Source organism: Myxocyprinus asiaticus, chromosome 23, assembly GCF_019703515.2.
Source record: "Myxocyprinus asiaticus isolate MX2 ecotype Aquarium Trade chromosome 23, UBuf_Myxa_2, whole genome shotgun sequence".
In the NCBI taxonomy this organism is placed as follows: domain Eukaryota; kingdom Metazoa; phylum Chordata; class Actinopteri; order Cypriniformes; family Catostomidae; genus Myxocyprinus; species Myxocyprinus asiaticus.
The window spans coordinates 24,377,239-24,396,814 of NC_059366.1; the positions used below are offsets into that span (position 1 = coordinate 24,377,239).

The 19,576-nt window shown below is 35.4% G+C and overlaps 2 protein-coding genes across 5 annotated transcripts in view; one reads left to right on the forward strand and one right to left on the reverse strand.

Annotated features, from left to right (window-relative positions):
* LOC127414128 (phosphatase and actin regulator 2-like) overlaps nucleotides 1-10,154 on the reverse strand; it is a 54,938-nt gene extending 44,784 nt beyond the window's left edge. For 2 of the 4 annotated variants that reach the window (XM_051651910.1, XM_051651909.1), the window contains exons 1-2: nucleotides 9,989-10,153; nucleotides 9,713-9,867 (exon numbers count right to left, since the gene is read on the reverse strand). In XM_051651910.1, the coding sequence (XP_051507870.1) occupies nucleotides 9,713-9,851 (139 nt within the window). In that variant the 5' untranslated portion in view covers nucleotides 9,852-9,867; nucleotides 9,989-10,153. Of the gene's footprint in view, nucleotides 1-9,712; nucleotides 9,872-9,988 lie in introns of all 4 variants that reach the window. The other 2 variants (XM_051651906.1, XM_051651907.1) reach the window with 2 other exon arrangements.
* A 2,015-nt stretch (nucleotides 10,155-12,169) lies between these two features.
* LOC127413773 (serine proteinase inhibitor 2.4-like) lies at nucleotides 12,170-18,303 on the forward strand (the record flags this gene model as incomplete). The annotated part of the gene is given in 4 exon segments (XM_051651205.1): nucleotides 12,170-12,347; nucleotides 14,371-14,644; nucleotides 16,184-16,322; nucleotides 16,516-18,303. Coding segments are annotated over 4 exon segments (768 nt in total), but the record flags the coding sequence as incomplete, so codon positions are not given.
* Nucleotides 18,304-19,576: the final 1,273 nt, after the last annotated feature.

The window sequence follows — 19,576 nt, forward strand, 5'->3', positions numbered from 1 at the left end:
GACCATAGGTCTCTTAGATCAGGAGTTTTTAAACTTTTTGATTCCAAGGAACCCAAATATGATTATCCCCTTACAGGGACCCCCTTCCTAAAATGTAAAATGAAACTATATGTAAAATTAAATAATTGGCTTTTATCTTGTCTTAGTACTGAAGTCAAATCATATTAAACGGAAATAAAATATTATCTTTTAATTTGTGATAAATTGAGTGTATTTTTATAGAATAAAATATAAACCGAACAGTCTTCAGAGTAAAGAATGTAAAGGTAATAATGTCAAATTCAGTAATTATGTAAAATCTTTTCTTTTTTTTTTCTTTCTTTTTTTTTTTTCATTGACCTAGTGGGTAGAGGTAGACTGATATATCATTTTTACCTATTAATTGTTGCTGATAGTAGCTTTTTGGAACTATGGGTTATGGGTAAAAATGAAAGGTGATAGTTGCCAAAAATCAGCTGGTGAAATATATACACTCAAAATCCTTAATCTAGTGAATACACAGGCTGTAAAAAGCTTAATTTGGTAAATATTAATTTAAAAAAATTAAAGTCCCAAAATAATTATTGTGTATTTCTGGCTTGTTTTTTTATTATAATTTTTTTTCTGGTTATTATTGGAGTTTTGGTTGCACAATGAACTGGATCTGGGATTTTATACATTTTGTATTCTTGTAGTCTCTGTGTCTTTGCCCGTCATAGTAAGTAAAGACTTTTTTTAACATTCAATAAAATTGATTTAAATTTTTTTTTTTCCACCACCTCAGTTATCGTTATCAGCAAAATCCAATATCGTTCGTCCTTTATACTTACCCAGTTTGAAAACCCCTGTCTTAGATTATGATCTGTCCTTTGACAGATGGGTTTGGCTCAACTATGCTCAGATTTAGAGAAAACTGTGTGTGAATTGTAGTAACTACAAAATCTACACTAAAACCAGGAACACATACTATCCTGCACAATCACTGTCACTGTTGTTTTACATGCTTTGTGATGAGGCAGAGAGCTGTCATGTTATTCATGACATACTGTAAGTGGAGTTATTGCTGGTGCATGTCAAGTGTGTACATGTAATGTGTGTCCCAGAGGTAAAGCACAGTTATGTGTGCAAGCTGTGTCTCGGTCAAAGCAAGTGAGGGGAAGTGTCATCTAGAGGCGAGATATTCTGTAGCTGGGCAGGGCCTCACACTAGTGGGCTGGATGAGTTCATCACCCGTGGGTGAAAATCTGTAACAACTTTCTGTCTATTTCTGTGTTGCAACTTGACGTCAAGAATTGGCTGCCATTCAAAAAGGATAAATCATTGCTTAAGATGTTTCTTTGCTGGTTTTATGGGAAATAAGAGATTCAAACACCGTCATTATTCCAAATTAATTCATATGTTGCTTAAAGGATCGTTCCAGGTTCAATACAAGTTCATTTCATCATTTACAACATCTGTGACATGCCGTCGGTTACAACAGAAAATAATTTTGACTCATTCCTCAGTTTGTGAAGATAAGCAAAAATTGTGTTTACAGTCATGCATTTACAATGTCAGCCTATGGGGCAAAGCAAAGAGTTTGAAACGTGCCGTTCATATTTTTGTTAAAGCTTTTTGTTAAAGCGTATTTATACAGTATTTGTCCAAACAAAATGTGTTATTTGAGATGTTAAGCTGTCTACATTATCTTTTTAACAGTGGGACTACTTTTCTAGGTGGATGACTTTCTGGTTGTGCGTTTCTCATGTAATTCCTGTGGGTGGATTTTTCTCAAAGCAGTGCCTCTCGGGAATCCTTGCGCATATCATGTAAATGATGCAGATTGATATACTTTTGCACAGACAAAGTTAGGAGGCGATTTGTGCACACTAGTCTTATGTTAAAATAAGGTTTTAGTCTTGCGGCTATACTTTTAAAATAGTAGGGTACAACGGGGTAAAAGGCACCTTTGATTTTATTTTCTCCCAAAACACTAAATAGCATGAAAAAACTACCACATTACTTTTCTAAACACCTGTTTGTCACTATGCACTGCAGATTTTTTCTGTTCCATGAGATCATTGCATGTGGTGTCTAAAGTTTGATTTTGAGGTCATTTGATCTAATATTTAATTTTAAAAAAATTCAATGTTGCAAATGTGTGCAGCTAATGAATATCCTGGAAATTATCACATATATTTTGCGATAAAATACTTATCATTTTAAAAAAGTTCAAGGTGATTATATATATATTTAAAAAAAACAAAATAATTACTGTCCAATAAGTGAAAGGATAGTATTTATAGAATTCTTGAGATGTAATGATGTCAAATGTAACAAGAAATCATGCACCCGTTTCTGAAGTGGTTATTTGAAATATATTTAAGCATTCGTTTGTTACTCAAAAAAGCATCTTGCTGTCTCAAAAGTATTTGCATAGTTGACAAATTGCTTTAGAACTATTGCCCCATTATCTACACTATATCAAAATAACCCCCCGGGGGCCTTTTACACCAGGTGTGGGGTAAAAGGCCCCCTTGCCACTTATTATTTTTTTAAATAATTTTATTCAAAACAACCTTCAGTTTTTATTTATTTTCACACAAATTATGTTGCTCCATTGATATTCAGTAAAAATAAATGTATTTCTTGAATCTTGATAAACTTACACTTACACCAGATAAGAGCACATTTTCCTTAAGATTTGCCTTTAGCCCATTGTACCCTATGTATTTTAGTGTTTATCCTGGTCCAATGCCCCACTTACCAAATAGACTGTTAAGTACATGTACATTATTATAAAGTGTAATCTCGACGTTATGCCACAAATTATGTCTTGTATTGAACCTGGAACATAAATACACCTTTAAAAAGTTGTTTAAAAACTTAAACTTAAAAGTTTAAAAATAGTATAATCATATGACATCAATCATTCATAACAACAAACTTGTAGCTCTCTTAATCTTACCTGCACTACCAGCTAAAATACTGTAATAAACTACTGTTAAGCTACTGTAAGTCATTAGTCCTGTATTCAAACAAGGGCTGCACTAAATAGATTACAAGAGCAGTTGAGCACTTGACAACCAGTAGGTATTCCTGAGCTTTATAAAATTAGAAAACAGAATGCAGTTCTTAAAAAGTTAAGCTTTCTATTAGTAATAACAAATACAAACATTCTGCTTGTTGAAATTGCCAGAGTAACCACATGCTGAGACTGAACGTTCGGTCCATAGTGGTGTCAAAAGTCCAATAAGCACTTCCGAGCACTAATTTATTAGTGCTCCTGTTGTTGTTGAAACAGCACTCTTGCTGTTCCACGATTATAGCAACATGCTGAAATAGTCCAGTGTGCTTCTGGAATATTATGATGGTAAACTGTGACATTTTAACCAAGGCAGGTTACTTTTTGCTATTTAGGTTAACCAGTGCTGAGACAAAAGCACACTGTGTGATGGAAACATTGAATGGAAAAGTCTTTCAAGTCACCCAATCACTAAAACATCACTGTCACTGATTTACACCCTACAAAGGCAGCAAATAACACCAACTGTCAGGTTCCATTATTACACAAGCCAGCCCAGGGAAAAGCACACCCTACAAAATGACATTTTTAACTGTTGCATATACAGAAACTAAGAATACTAAGAGATATTGCCCTACTGGTGGTTTAACACATGGGATATGCGTTGTGTCTTGGCTTCAAATGCTCCTAATGTGGTAAACAAACATCCTTTCATTAAATCGTTGAATAAATGCAGATGCCATCCTCTCAGCTCTAAAAATACAACTGAGCATAACAACTACAGATGAAAGGCATGATAGCCCATCTTCACATGTGCCCTTTGTGTGTCTGCCGAGAACGCCCACACTGTCTGACACATAGTGCTTTTCCACGCTTTTACCTAAGAAGATGAAGCTAAACACTATGGAGAACGGCGCGGTAAGAGTGAGAGAGCCTTGCAATGCAAAAAGATCAAAGCTGGTAAAGGTCTACATAAAATCCAACAGTCATCCATCATAAAAAGTTAACAGGCCCCTTTATGTGATTTCAATGACCATGTTTATATGCACATCATTTTCCAAAAAAGGCCTTTGTTCGAGTTTACCCCGTAAGCCTTTATCCCATAAAAGATGTTTTCATGCTATATGTATTGAAATATTCCTCAGCTAATATGATCACACGGGAAATCGATATGCTGCTTCTGAATGTTTCAGCCTGGTCTCATGAAATTTACGTGAGCATTGCAATGTTTTTGCAAAACTGAAATTACATGCTCACCAAAACCGAGCAAAATTAAATTTTTGTCAAACAAGGTTTTTAAGGTGAATTTTAGATGGTTTTAATACTGTAAGTAAAACGTACCTCCCTAACCTAAAACTTTACCCTAAACCTAACCAATAGTGTCCGAAAAGATAAATGAAAGTTTAACAACACAGACATAGACAAATGCAAATTTATAAATGAAGGGAGGAGGGACATTTACTGAAGCAATCATGTCGTTTCGTATCGCTTCTATACCACTATCACTTTCATGCATCTTTGACTGGACTCGTACCACAGTCGTTGAATCCAAAGTTGAATGCTCTATCAGGTGAGCTACTAAGCAAGCTAATGATTTATAATAGGAGTAAGTGTATATATGTAGGTGGGTCTGTAATACAAGTGTTAAAATTTATTGTTTTTCATATCATACGTTAAAGTAAAAGTGTTTTGATATCATAACATAGTGGGGGTTGAGTAATAGAGTGAAAAATATGCTTTTATAAAGTCATATTCAGCAACTGTACTCTTGATTTGTGTGACAATGAATTAAATGCACAGCTGTTGTAGCACCTCTAGTGTTGATTTCATCAGGAAACTGCAGCAAAACGTAGAAAGCGGCACGTAAATGTCAGTTTGCAAAAAATTTTTTAGAGTAACATTTATTCAATGAGACCAGGTTGGAATGTTTATGTACCCTGAAATCGACCACATTTTGCTGAATTACTGACAAGCGGCAATCTAATCAGAATTTTTTGCATCTATTCAGACATGTTTATCTTTCCCTGTGGCGCTGCTGATAATGTGTTGTACGAGCAATCTCAGAGACAGTTGTTCTAGTCCCATGGAAACCATGAAGTAATCACATTTACATAAACAAGGGTAAGCGATTCAGTGGTTGTATTTTCACTCAAAAATTACAATTGTACACCACAGCCAGTTAGGTTTATGGTTAGGGAGTATTTATATTAATGTATATGCTTTCCTATTGACTGTATTACAACTAAAAATACAACTCGCTTTTAGCGCCACCCTGTGGACATTTCACCTCAACAACACTTCCCACTATGGCCACTGGGGACAGTGATTCAAATGTATATTTTTTGTTAAAACACTGGCAATAAAATAAATAAAAGAAAAAAATAAGGGGGTGGGGGGGTTTCAGCTGCAGAAACTTCATCCTCTTGTTTGTCAGATTCACAGTGTGATTTGTCTTCCTCAGCATACCCTGCTGAAAAAAAAAAAAAAAAAAAAAACTTGCTTAAACCAACTTAAGGCACTGTCTTTCAGATGAGACATTAAACTGAGGTCCTGACCCTCTGTGGTCTTTAAAGGGATCATGACATGAGGAATCACATTTTCTTTGATCTTCTGGCATATAAGAGGTCACTGTACTATAAAAGCATACTGTAAATTACAGAACTCAAAACTTTCTCACTGCAAAAAGAGCATTTGTTGAAACCAAATGGTCAAAATGTCTCATTCTCTAATTCCTCCACATTGTGATGTCACACTGTGGTATAAATTTACTTCTTACCGAATCCACAACAACAAATCAATGCCTACTTTACCTTATCACTTCCGTAGCCCTGCCCAGTAGCAGTGAGATGTCAAAGAGAGTGCAGATCAGTCAAGAGCAGAGAGCCAATCATTACAGCGAGCATTTAGTGTCAAGTCTTAAAGGAGAGCAGCACCAAAACCGACTGTTTCTGACAGAGGTTCAAAATCAGGGTGGAAAATGATCATGTTTTACAAATACATGACTGTTTTTTTTATTTTATTTTTTATTGTTTTTGTGTGTGTGTAAAAACTTTTTTATATTATAAGTGAACCTCAAGGAACACACATTAAAATAATAACAAAAGGCATGACCCCTTTAAAAATCCCAGGGTGTTTCTTGAAAATAGTAGGAGTGTAACCCTGGCATCCTGGCCAAATTTGCCAAATGGCCTCTTTCCATCATGGCTCCAAATGTTCAAATAACCCCTTTTTTTAATTGGCTACTGTATTCTCCTTTACACTGATAGCTTGGGCATTCTGGCGCACTATGGCTGCGCACTGGTGGTGGTTGAGGAGATTCCGACATTACTACAGTATGTAAAGCACTTTGAGTGTCTAGAAAACCGCTATATAAATGTAAGGAATTAAGATGGTTTGTTGGTCTTATCTTCTAGACTGGCCAAGCTGGTGTTTAGCTGGTTACGAGAACAGCTAAACACCTTTGGTTTGTTTATTTATTTTTTCAGCAGGCAATTCTGAATAAACTGAAGACATGCACATTCTTTTACTGCTATTCACTTGTGGACATACTGAAGATGCTCGCTCAGGCCATTTATTATGCTGCCTTCAACACAGTAATTTAACCAACCCATTAATTATCATTCATGAATTGCAAAATGTAGGTCATGAGGTTTCTGTATTTTTAATTATGTACCATTCTTTCAGTATTTGGAGAAAAAGTCTTCTCTTGCACCAAAAGTGTTTGTTTGATAGGTTGACTTTTCGCAACTGCCTGTGTCTCATAGCACTCATTATTACTTTCATAGAAATGTAGATATCAATGGACAGTGGATATTACGAATAAGGTGTTTACATGATATATTGTCAAATTCAGATTAATAGAGGTAAATGCCATCTAATTTAATTATATTATAAAAGCTGTCTTATTATGATTTCTAGAAACCGGAATATTGGCTTAATTAGGTTAAAGATATTGATATGACACATGCATACATTTTCATGTGCATGTAAACACAGTCAGTGTTTTTGTTTCCATAAAAGCAACAGTGGCAACAATTAGCTCCTCAATCATCCTATATTCTCTTAACACATAAAAATGAACTCAAATAAAACAGTCACCTGTGTTGATATTCTACCATGATAGTCTATTCAAAGTGAAAGGAACAAGCTTTTAAGAGTGTAAAGAAGAGAAAAGTGTTCTTAATGAGCTCTGGCTCCAGCTTATTGTTGGAAAAGGGCAGCTTCTCCCAGTACTCTGCTGGTCTCCTTCTCTGTGTCATTAAATGACTAATTGTGTGCAGAGAGGGACAACACACATCCTCAAACCAATGCAGGCAAAGCCTATAAATTGTGCGTAACATAGAGTCTCTCACTGTTTTTTTCACCCTGTCTTGGAAAATCACAGAGTGAAAGATAAAGTGCCGGTTGCTTTGAATGCAAACCACAATTGGATGTATGTTTAAATGTGTCCTTTTCTCTACATGCTTCTCAAAACACAATGACTGAGGCAAAGATTGCATAGAATGCATAGATCATAAAGTGATGGCTGGCTGTGAGAGGATGCAGTGTTCACTCTTATGTAGAATTAAGTGATTGCAGGAACGCAAATCTGCCCAGCAGTATGACAAGATAATATTAATTATTGATGTGGGACTTCGAGGAAAACAATCATGTGGTTTAAATGCAAGTCTTAAAACATTTTAGCACAGGATCAGGGTTCAGTGAAATACTGACAAGGACTGATGTTGAAAATCTTTTTACACACGCCTTCTTGTGGACACACAGTGAAACCGCAATGCACAAAAAATATAGGTAATTCTTGCACAGAAGTCTACCACACAGCACAACAGACAACAACTAGTGATATTGTGGCATTTGTAAGGCCAATGTATTTCAAAAATCATGAAATACTTAACTCTTCTCAGATCAATGATATTATGTGCTTTAACTAAATTAATCTGGCATATAAAACAGATTTCTGAGAGGTTATTTAATTTTGAACAGTATTAATTTGAAAAGATGGAGCCCACGTACAGGGTGCATTGCACAAAAAATAAAAACAGACTCAATTAAAATGACATGCATTGATAGAAAAAGAAAGTTGAAATGTGGTTAAGTGAACAGTAAGCTGTCAGGAAGTGGTTATAAACGGCCATTTCTATAGATATCTCACTCACTCAGTTTCATGACAAAGATGTGCCTCATGTCATACAAAGAGGTGATATTTTTTTGTAGAAAGTATAGCAGAAACATTATCATTAACAGCTAGATTATGAGTTTAGGATTGTGCACAGAAGACTATTTGAAAATAGACCTGCATGGAGAAGCTTTTGTTATTTTACAAACTGTTTATACAGTATGACTGATCCTTTCAAATTCAAGCTTTTCCACATTCCTGTCATTTTCACATACTGGAACTCCAAGAATGCTACAATTCTAACAACCACATCAGAACATAAATAATTTACTAATATGCAGCTGTTTAATCTTTGCTTTTTCTCTTTCAAAACAAATAACTTCCTCTCTCACAAACGTCTTTCACTAGAGTCAATGGCCATCTAAACTTTTAGTGTAAAGCTCAACAACATTTCAATCTTTTCCACTGTCTGTACTAGTGACAACTTTCCTTTCATTTTGGCGTATTTGCAGACAACTGGGTTTAAAGGTTACAGAACAATGTGGGTGATAACATTTAAACTGGAATTTCTCTGAATGTGTTTACTAATTCTAGTCGGCTTAGAAATTGTCATTTCTCTCCTGCATAGCAGGACAAGACTTTACATGAATGCTTAAGAAGACACAGGCAACAAACACTTTTTACAAATTATAGTAAAAAACAGTGTATGAGCAATATATACAGATTTTATTTTGATGTCTTAGAAAAGTCCCTAAAGAGATAAAGGACACAGAATGCAGGGTGAATAGATATTATGAGCGTAAAATATGGAGCTATCAAAAGACCAATCATGTATTGGATCAAGCAAAAGAAACATATAATGAGAGTATATTAAAAGTGGATAAAAAAGGTTGATAATTCTTGCCATTTATAGTGGGGGTAGGTTAAGCCTTTATCATTGGACACCCCCACACACACACAAAAAAAATAAAACAGCTACTCTTAACCAAGAATTGAAGTGGCATCATACTTAAACGTATTTTTAGCAGCTGCGCTACAGTATTTAGTTTTGATATCAGTTGTATTTCAAATATTAAGACCTATAATGCCCAAACGAGTTCAGGACAGATTCTTTTCAAAGAATTTGTGCATTTTATCTTTTTCTTTTGCTGCTGTAGAAAACCAGCAGCCCACAAGAATGGTTTGTCAATATCCTGTTTGGGTTTAAGTGCAAGGTTTCGAATTGAGCCTGTGCTTGGACAATACATTGCATATGAGCCAACAGTATGTCATTTTTGCTTACCGTTTTAAATGTATACATTTCAAAGGTTCAAATATGCATTTTTCAAGCTTCAATCAAAGGGATACTATGTTTGCCATTTGAGATCTACATCACACCTAATGCTTGCACAAGAAAGATGTATATAATACCAATGTATATAATAACTGTAACAACAATAGTTGTAAAAAGACCCTTATCAATCTGCTTTGATTGAAAATATCCCCTCTGAAAACAGGTGTGAATAGAAGAAGTTACCCAAACTTCACTGTGAAGGAAGGGCATCACTTCAGAAACAAAATCTGCATCAGCATTTACTCTCCAGCCAATATAATGCCAATAAAAATCATCATACCTGAACAGGCTGAGTGGAGTCTGGTCATTATTCTGGATTTGAATCCAGATGTGTCACTTTGAGAACGAACTCTAAACACAGGAAACACCTGTGGAAATGTCCTTAGATATCGAAAACTGTCTTCTTCCTTCGTCATCATCTGCTTTGTTTGTATTCTAGCTAGACAAAATGTTAATTGGTTTTAGTGCCCTGTAAACTGGTTTCAGTACTGTCAAAGTAACTTTTGTTTGAAGAGTTCTACCTGTCAACAGATAAATGAGGAACTCTCATGTTTACCTGTTTCAAAGAATTCAGTCGACTACTTCTCTTTGTGTATCATGAGAGCTTGTGCGGGTCTTTCCTTTGCAAATAATCCTTTGCACTTACATCAGTGAATGCAAGAAAACGGAAACACCTCCATCAAAAAAATAATCATCTACAGCTCTTTTTATCCAGAGGAAGACTGAGGTCACACAGCTGCGCTACGAGACGGAAATTATATGAGTTATAAATGTCTGTCAGTTACCCTTCTTAAATTCCCTCACACATTTTGTTAAATGTGAAATAATGTGACTGGTTCTTGACATCATAGGCTTAAGAAAGTTTTTAGTGATACCCCAAAGGATGTATGATTCCCTTTCCTCTGGTATTTGTGTGGGGGGTTTTCTTGTTATGCTGTTTACTTATTTAGACTTAATGCAATTGTGTGTGATGGCTTATTAATGGTTTCCTAAAATTGAATATAGCCTACATATCTTCTTCTTCTTCTACGGTCAGTTTAACTACATTTAGCCTACCTTGAAAGACGTTTTTTATGACACAACAAAACAAATGGCCTTTTTATTGTTAAACAGATTTAGCCTATAATCAAAATTTGGATATTCAGCCCTGAAGTTGCTGATTTCCCTCCTAGATTTTAAAAGATTTGAACATTTTATTCAGTCATCTTGAGTTGTATATAATAAATACATTTATGCAAATTTTTTATTAAATACATTTGTTATTTTATGTGTACTCAAAACCTGCTAGAACATTCTGGTTCTGTTTTAATATGGTCTATATGCCATGTTCTGCTCGAAACTACTGATCTAACCACTGTAAAAATTCAAAGATTCTTGATGTACCATTTGTACCTCAGATGCCATAATAATGGAGCCCTCTGGAGAACTTAGGTAGATATATTATATATACATCAAGTTCCTGGAAAATTTCTCTTATGGGCTTACTGAAGGAACCCTAGTGGTGCCTCAAGAATCTTTTAATTTTGACAAATGTATTTTTTATTTATTTTTATTTATTTTTTACTGTCGGTTGAATTCTAAATTAACGTAATAGGCTAAACACAATACTAATAAACTGATACTGAATAGAGATGCCTTTTCAGTTTTAAAATAAGATACATTACTTTTAGGGTCAAAATAAATAAAAACAAAGTAGTTCATTACTGAGGCAATGAGTAAGAATTTCAAAGGATGACACCCAGTTTCCCAGTTTTCATCTTCATATCATGGTGTTCTCTTCCCAGTGTCCAGTCTTACATCATGTTTGAGGTTAATATGTTGGTGTGGTCTCCCCTGACTGAGCTGTTTATCAATACGCAAGCACAGAAGCCCTTTTGAATCAGAATATTGGGGAAATGTGTCACAATACTGTGTTAATGTGTAACTAAAGAGAACTAGTCATCATGCCATGCATTATTAAATGGGGCAGACCAATCTTCCTCAGTCCAGCTCTAGAATCAGCAAAGCATCTGAAGGTAAACAGGAGCTCTGTCTCTTTATCTTCTTCACACTTTATGAATAGTTATCTACATCTAAGTTTAAGGAATTTTCATAATATGATCCTGTTAATACATTTAGCTGATATACTTTTGGATGCCACTTAGTTGAATTATGCTTGACAGTGGAAGACATATAGGGGAAACTGGTGCTAGTTGTCACAAGGGGAAGCTGTCAAAAGGGCTATATCTCAGTAATGATAAGAAAAAGTTATTATTCAAACGTTCAGAAGTTCAGTTGCGCAAATGTGTGTTCTCTCTAGCCTTTTTTAAAAAAAAATTTTATAAATGTTTTTGAATATTACTCTCCAAAGTAAATTGTCTCTATCATCATATTTTTGTTATAGTGCTTTGGTAAACACGTGAACATAATCAAACCATGGCACGCATTCAGGCAAGGGTCAGCTACATTATAAAGCTAGCTTTTTACCGAAAGGTTTAAATGTGTTCTTCTTACAACAGGTAAACATTTTTTTTTTTTTTATGACAGTCAGGTTGGGGCATATTGTCACTTTTTATCAGGGTAGGTTGTCACATGTTTTAAATGCCATAACTGTATACAATTTTTTAATTACAATATAATTTGTTAACCAACACAATGTTTTGATATTTTTGAACATTATATTTTTCATTCTTGATGTTTCATGAGTTGTTTGTGTATCATAGTTGTTTTACATTTTAAATTTAGCCAGAAAGCCTAATATCAAGAATTTTCAGACGATTCTTTTGTTCGTGCGGTGGACTTCTCACAACACAAGGAGGCTGAGGTCCAGGTAAACAGCTTCATCCAGAAAACATCAGACAGCAAGGTTAAGAACCTGTTTAAGGGTGTCACTTTCGAGACTAACCTGCTGTTTACTAGTTCAGTGCATTTCAAAGGTGAGAGCTCACAGTGAATTCTGCAACAGTAGGTCGAAAATTCTGCTGCTGTAACCAAAATTTAAACCACTGTCTTCCAGTGGCCGAAGCTGGAAGTGTTTTTTTTTTTTTTTTTTTTTTAAATGAACGGGCATGTGTGAGTTACAGTTTCCATGTGAAATGTCCACAGAGTGGCAACAAAAGCTAGCTGTAAAGCGAGTTGTTAATTCAATGTAAATGGTGCAATACAGTCAACAGGAATGCATATTTTATTAATGCCCCAACCCAAACCTTAATTGTCAGTGGACTATAAATGTAATATTAGAGGCAAAATGGAATGTCTGAATCATGCTATTGATTGTAAATGTGAACATTATTACTTCCTGGTTCTCCTGGGACCGGAACCTGTGCCGCTGGCTCCTTGTGCAATGTGCTATCAGTAGCGCCACACAACAATTTACAATGCGGTATTTGAATTGATGCAAATATGTCTGATGGGGGTGGCGCTTGTCAGTAGTTTGGCAGAATTGAGCAATAGAGTGCCCACCCACCTTTTCAGCCATCTTAGTTCTGGAAGTATTTTTCCCTTTTATATCTTCGAAAGGGATTTGATAAAATCCTTAATAAAACAGTTCTAGGCCATGAACTAAACCAACCAGCTCCAAGGTGAATCACAGCATTACAAACTTTGATTTGAAGCAAAAAAGTATTTGAAATTGGAAAACAAAAAGACAAATTTACAAGACTCTGTACTTGTATGTCTGTGATGAGGGCACAAACAGCAATCTTATGAAACGTAGCAAATGACATGATTTAATTAAAAACAACAGAAAATATTTTAAATCTTTTGATTTGAAGTTATAGCTTATAAGTATAGAAACAATATGGCCTGATGAAGGCAGCTAGTCTGCCGATATGCGTTGGCTTTTTAATGTTCATTGCCTAAATAAATCAATTTTGCATTAGAGACTGAGTGCCTTGCTCGATTTCTACTTCAATTTGATGTTGATAGCAGCTCCATTCAGCAATGAGTACCTCTCCTTAATGGATAATATTTTAAGCCAAGGTAGCAGTCTTCTATTTGGACTCTTATAGAAACCATATATTTAAATTTTATAGCTAAATATTCATATATTTTGAAATATACAAGTAGTTTAAGAGTGTAGGGATACCGACTTGATTGCATCATTCACAGTGCATCATCAGAGTGGGCGGTCGCTTCAGAGCTTGTTTGGCACGCTTTGTTCGCTGTGATTCCGCGATGGGAGAAAGGTTCCATTTGTTGTTCATGGCAGGCTACACTGCCTTACAGACTCTGTATGGTTAGGATTAGGGTGGGGTTAGGGCATCTGCTGCCTGTCAGGAACAAACCATGGCCCCATGTACAATGGGCCTGTGATTCTTTGAATGATGGATTATTATCTTCTGGATTATAATGTAGTTCTTCACCAGGAATTTCCGCTATTAAACATGATTTGTAAACAATAAAGTTGAAATAATGTAGACCATTGGCTTCAACAGAGGCATATACCATAAATTAACAATCTCGGATATCATGGTATGTCTTTCTTTAAAGGTTTAAAAGTTATCGTTGAAAATAAATTCGCCTATGAAAAGTGTTTTACTTCCGTAATCCGAATGTTGTGCTCTATGATGTTGACTTCAGTATACCGATACATTCGGAATCAACGTGTTGATTTCTTGTGTGATCATTCTAAAGTGGCTGCATGAAATCTCTTGATTCACAATGTGCCAAACTGACCCAATATTTATATAAATCAGTTTACGCAAACCAATATTTTCATGTTTCAAAAAATTCTAACTTTGCCTGCCTTATTCTGTACTGTTGCATTCAATTAAAATATCTCAGGTTTATTGTAAAAAACACATAAATCAATATTTATGTTTTTTTTTTTTTTTAAATCTTATTAAGCTGCATTCAATTAAAGTACTTCAAGTTTATTAAAAATATATAAACTTCATTAAGAATCTTCCAGTGAATTGTATTGTGTTATTGAATTATCTGGTTTGTAACTTATTCAAGGTAACTGGAAAACTGTGTTCCAGCCTGAAGCAACCACTGAGCAGGAGTTCAGGATTGATGAGAAATCCAGTGCCAAAGTACCCTTTATGATGCATACTGGTGACTACATGTACTTCAGTGATGCTGGCAGGAAGTGCTCCATAGTCAAACTTGGCCTCAGTAAGAGGACCTATATGCTGCTAGTGCTGCCTTATGAAGGAGTAAGCCTGCAGGACTTTGAGAAGCAACACTTAACACAAGTCATTTCTACATGGCATAAACATCTTAAAGACAAGTGAGTAATACATGTTACATGTGCATGTTCGGTCTTAGTCTCCTGATGAAAAGTGTGCATTGATGATAGTAAACAAAATTATTTTAAAGATGAATCACAGATAGTAGGACCTGAGAATCAGAATCAGAATTCCGGAAAATACAATTAATGATGATGGAAAAGAAACTATACACTTAGATGCCAGGTCGAGTTCCTTCATTGGCTACTGGACTTTAATTTTACAATAGTTGGATGCTTCTCCAATGTGAATTCAGACTACATTCTGTCTCCACAATGTAGCATGCCAATGTAAATGGTTCTATGATGAACGGCATAACTAGTGGTTTAACCATCTAACCATGTCTATAATGAAATGGTCTAAAAATACAGTACATAGCATATAGTGCTGGGTAGTAACGGATTACATGTAATCTGGATTATGTAATCAGATTACAAAAAAATCAGTATTTGCAATTGGATTAAATTACATTTTAAAATAATCTTAATCAGACTACAGTTATTTTTGTTGATTACATGATTAAATATTAACAAGGCAATGGCAGTAAACTGTTAATAATTTATTGATCATCTTAATCATTCTCATTTTCGTTTGTTTCATGTTGATTTTATGGTCTTTAATGTTCGTAATGTTGCTAGTGTTTTATAAATTTAAAATGAACTTGATGTCTCAGTGTTTTGAATTGGCTATTCACTGTCATTGCTGTTAGATTTAATGTTTTTCATTCATGTAATGTTTAATGCACTGTAATGGTTCAATGAAATGAGGAAGCGGGAAACGGCGATTCAAACTCAGGCATGTCACTTTTATTTTATAAATTAAACACGTCCGTCTCAAGCGTGACGTAAAGCTTTCAAAACAGCCGACATCAGCACGCGCACGCGCAGATTGTCAGCTGAGTTTCTTTCTCTTCTCTCTCTCTCTCTCTCTCTCTCTCTCTCTCTCTCTCTCTCTCTCTCTCTCTCTGGGGTTTTGGGTAGCCTTTTATCTCCCTGCCACTCATGAACATAGAAATCACAATTAGCAGCAATTGATCTCAGGTGAAAACCCTTCCTCTCTCCCCAGACGAACGCTCTGCCATCCCCTCATCCGCACATGCACTTTGTAAAAATGTCACAAGGAGCTCTTTTTGTGAGGCTATTTTTGTTAGTAATAAAGAATGGAATATATTTTCTTTCTCTTTGTACTTTTATGTTAAAATGATTATCCTACTCAAATGCATGTGACAAAATAAAATAAGGTTAAAAGTAATCCAAAGGTACAACAATGTAATCTACAAAATTACATGACTGATTGCATTTATTTATATTTTAATTTTTTTTTTTTTTGTCATGTAATTTGTAATCATTACCTGATTACAATTGACAAGTAATCCGTCTGGCACTGCATATACTGTATTAGGCAATCTTAAAAGGCTTGATACTCTACAGAAGGTGAAGTAATCACATATTAAAGACTTTCTTTAATCCTTAAACAACATTCCAATGTTTAGTTGAACCTGCACTTAGCCTAAACAGATTATTGTTTTTGTTTCTTGGCAGATACCTGGAACTATCTTTGCAAAATTTTCACTGACTGCTGTGATCAGTGCTATCTGAAATGGCAGTAGAGAAATACCTTATGGGCTCTGAGGCCAACTTCAAGAGACTCAGCAACAAGGAGAACTTCACTGTTGATAAGGTACTATTTTACACCATTTGAAATCAATAAGGAGAATCTGTAGAACCAGTGGGATGTAACTTTGACCAGTTTTGACAACTGTTTTGTCTTCTTTATCTGTAACGAGCGCAGTCAAAAAGGGTCAATGATCTTTTACTGTACAACCAAATGAGCACAGTGATCTTTAACATGTATAAATCCTTATATCTCACAGGTATTCAACAAGGTTGTGTTTGAGATGACAGAGGGGGAATCTAAGGTTCAGAACAGAACTAAGGATGGAAGAGTTCCTCATAAAGTCACGGTCAACCGGCCATTCTTCTTTGCAATTGTGGAAGGAAACTCTAATGCCATTCTCATGCTCGGAAAAATCATAAATTCAACAACCTAAAACACATTATTGATCGTGTCTTAAGAGCAGTGTTTTTAATGCTTTTATATGAGTATTAACTGTATATTAAAATAATGGATAGAATCAAATCATGGTCAACTAGTTACATATTTGGTTAGACAAGTTTGATCAAACTAGACATTTTTGGGATGTTCTAGATTTTTATTTATTATTATTGTATTTTGGTACCTGTAAATCCCAAATGTTTCTCTGTGACACAAGAGCTATGCATAACATAGTTGCTGATTTTATTAAATGCACAAGTCCTGTAGTGTATTTATAATACGAATATCATGAAATATTATATTAAAACTCCATTTATGGACTATTTAAATGTTTATTTAAAACAACAAGATGCATTGAGGCACGGAACTGGCTCATTTTTTAACCAGAAATGCAAAACATGTTCAAAATAATTACAAATGTAATGATCTACAATTGTTAATAAAAGCAATTGCATAAAAAATATTTAATGACAGATATTAAAAAACCTAAAGACACTTACAGTAGTGGATCACCTATGAACATGGGCATTGAACTTTTATTAAAGAAATGCTGCAGGTTCAATACAACAGCATTTGTTGATTACCAAAATATTAATATTAACTTGTCCCTCCATTTCTTAAAAAAAATAAAAATAAAAATCTGGGTTACAGGACACTTACTATCGAAGTCAATGGGACCAATCTGTAAACATAAAAATATTTACTGTTTCAAGACCCCAATACTGAAAAAGTTGGCACAGTATGGAAAATCCTAATAAAATCAAAAAGGAGTGTTTTGTAAATTCTATTCAACCTGTGCTATATTGAAAGCATTACAATAACACATTATTTGTTGTTTTACCTTGTGAATGTACAGTATTTTATTAGATTTTTTGAAAACTCACTCAATTCAATTGCAACATGCTCCAAAAAATCAGAACAGTCGAGTGTTTACCACTGTGTAACATCACCACTTCTTCTAATAACACGTGTTTGGGCACTAAAGACACAAGTTTGTTAAGTTTAGCAAAGGTTGTTCCCTCCATTCACCCATTATGCAGGTCTTAGCAGAGAGTGCGGATGCTAGATTGGCCTGCCTGCAGTCTGGGCCTGTCTCCAACTGAGTGGGACAGAAGTGCACAATACGGCAATGAAAGCCCCGTACAATCACTCAACTGAAGACCTGCATAATGGATGAATGGGTGAACATTCTGCTTGCTAAACTTAACAAATTTGTGCCATCAGTGCCCAAACACAGTGGTAAACACTCAAATGACCCAATATTTTGGAGCGTGTAGCAATCATCTGATTTCAAATGTAGTGTATGTATATGTATAAACACTACCGGTCAAAAGTTTTGAAACACCGAAATGTTTCTCATGATCTTAAAAACCTTTTGATCTGAAGGCGTATGCTTAAATGTTTGAAATTAGTTTTGTAGACAAAAATATAATTGTGCCACCATATTAATTTATTTCATTATAAAACTAAAATTTAATAAAAATAAAACATTTTTGAAATGGATGACTTGGACCAAATAATAAAGAAAAGCAGCCAATAAGTGCCCAACATACAGATGCATCTCAATAAATTAGAATGTCATGGAAAAGTTCATTTATTTCAGTAATTCAACTCAAATTGTGAAACTCGTGTATTAAATAAATTCAATGCACACAGACTGAAGTAGTTTAAGTCTTTGGTTCTTTTAATTGTGATGATTTTGGCTCACATTTAACAAAAACCCACCAATTCACTATCTCAAAAAATTAGAATATGGTGACATGCCAATCAGCTAATCAACTCAAAACACCTGCAAAGGTTTCCTGAGCCTTCAAAATGGTCTCTCAGTTTGGTTCACTAGGATACACAATCATGGGGAAGACTGCTGATCTGACAGTTGTCCAGAAGACAATCATTGACACCCTTCACAAGGAGGGTAAGCCACAAACATTCATTGCCAAAGAAGCTGGCTGTTCACAGAGTGCTGTATCCAAGCATGTTAACAGAAAGTTGAGTGGAAGGAAAAAGTGTGGAAGAAAAAGATGCACAACCAACTGAGAGAACCGCAGCCTTATGAGGATTGTCAAGCAAAATCGATTCAAGAATTTGGGTGAACTTCACAAGGAATGGACTGAGGCTGGGGTCAAGGCATCAAGAGCCACCACACATAGACATGTCAAGGAATTTGGCTACAGTTGTCATATTCCTCTTGTTAAGCCACTCCTGAACCACAGACAACGTCAGAGGCGTCTTACCTGGGCTAAGGAGAAGAAGAACTGGACTGTTGCCCAGTGGTCCAAAGTCCTCTTTTCAGATGAGAGCAAGTTTTGTATTTCATTTGGAAACCAAGGTCCTAGAGTCTGGAGGAAGGGTGGAGAAGCTCATAGCCCAAGTTGCTTGAAGTCCAGTGTTAAGTTTCCACAGTCTGTGATGATTTGGGGTGCAATGTCATCTGCTGGTGTTGGTCCATTGTGTTTTTTGAAAACCAAAGTCACTACACCCGTTTACCAAGAAATTTTGGAGCACTTCATGCTTCCTTCTGCTGACCAGCTTTTTAAAGATGCTGATTTCATTTTCCAGCAGGATTTGGCACCTGCCCACACTGCCAAAAGCACCAAAAGTTGGTAAAATGACCATGGTCTTGGTGTGCTTGACTGGCCAGCAAACTCACCAGACCAGAACCCCATAGAAAATCTATGGGGTATTGTCAAGAGGAAAATGAGAAACAAGAGACCAAAAAATGCAGATGAGCTGAAGGCCACTGTCAAAGAAACCTGGGCTTCCATACCACCTCAGCAGTGCCACAAACTGATCACCTCCATGCCACGCCGAATTGAGGCAGTAATTAAAGCAAAAGGAGCCCCTACCAAGTATTGAGTACATATACAGTAAATGAACAT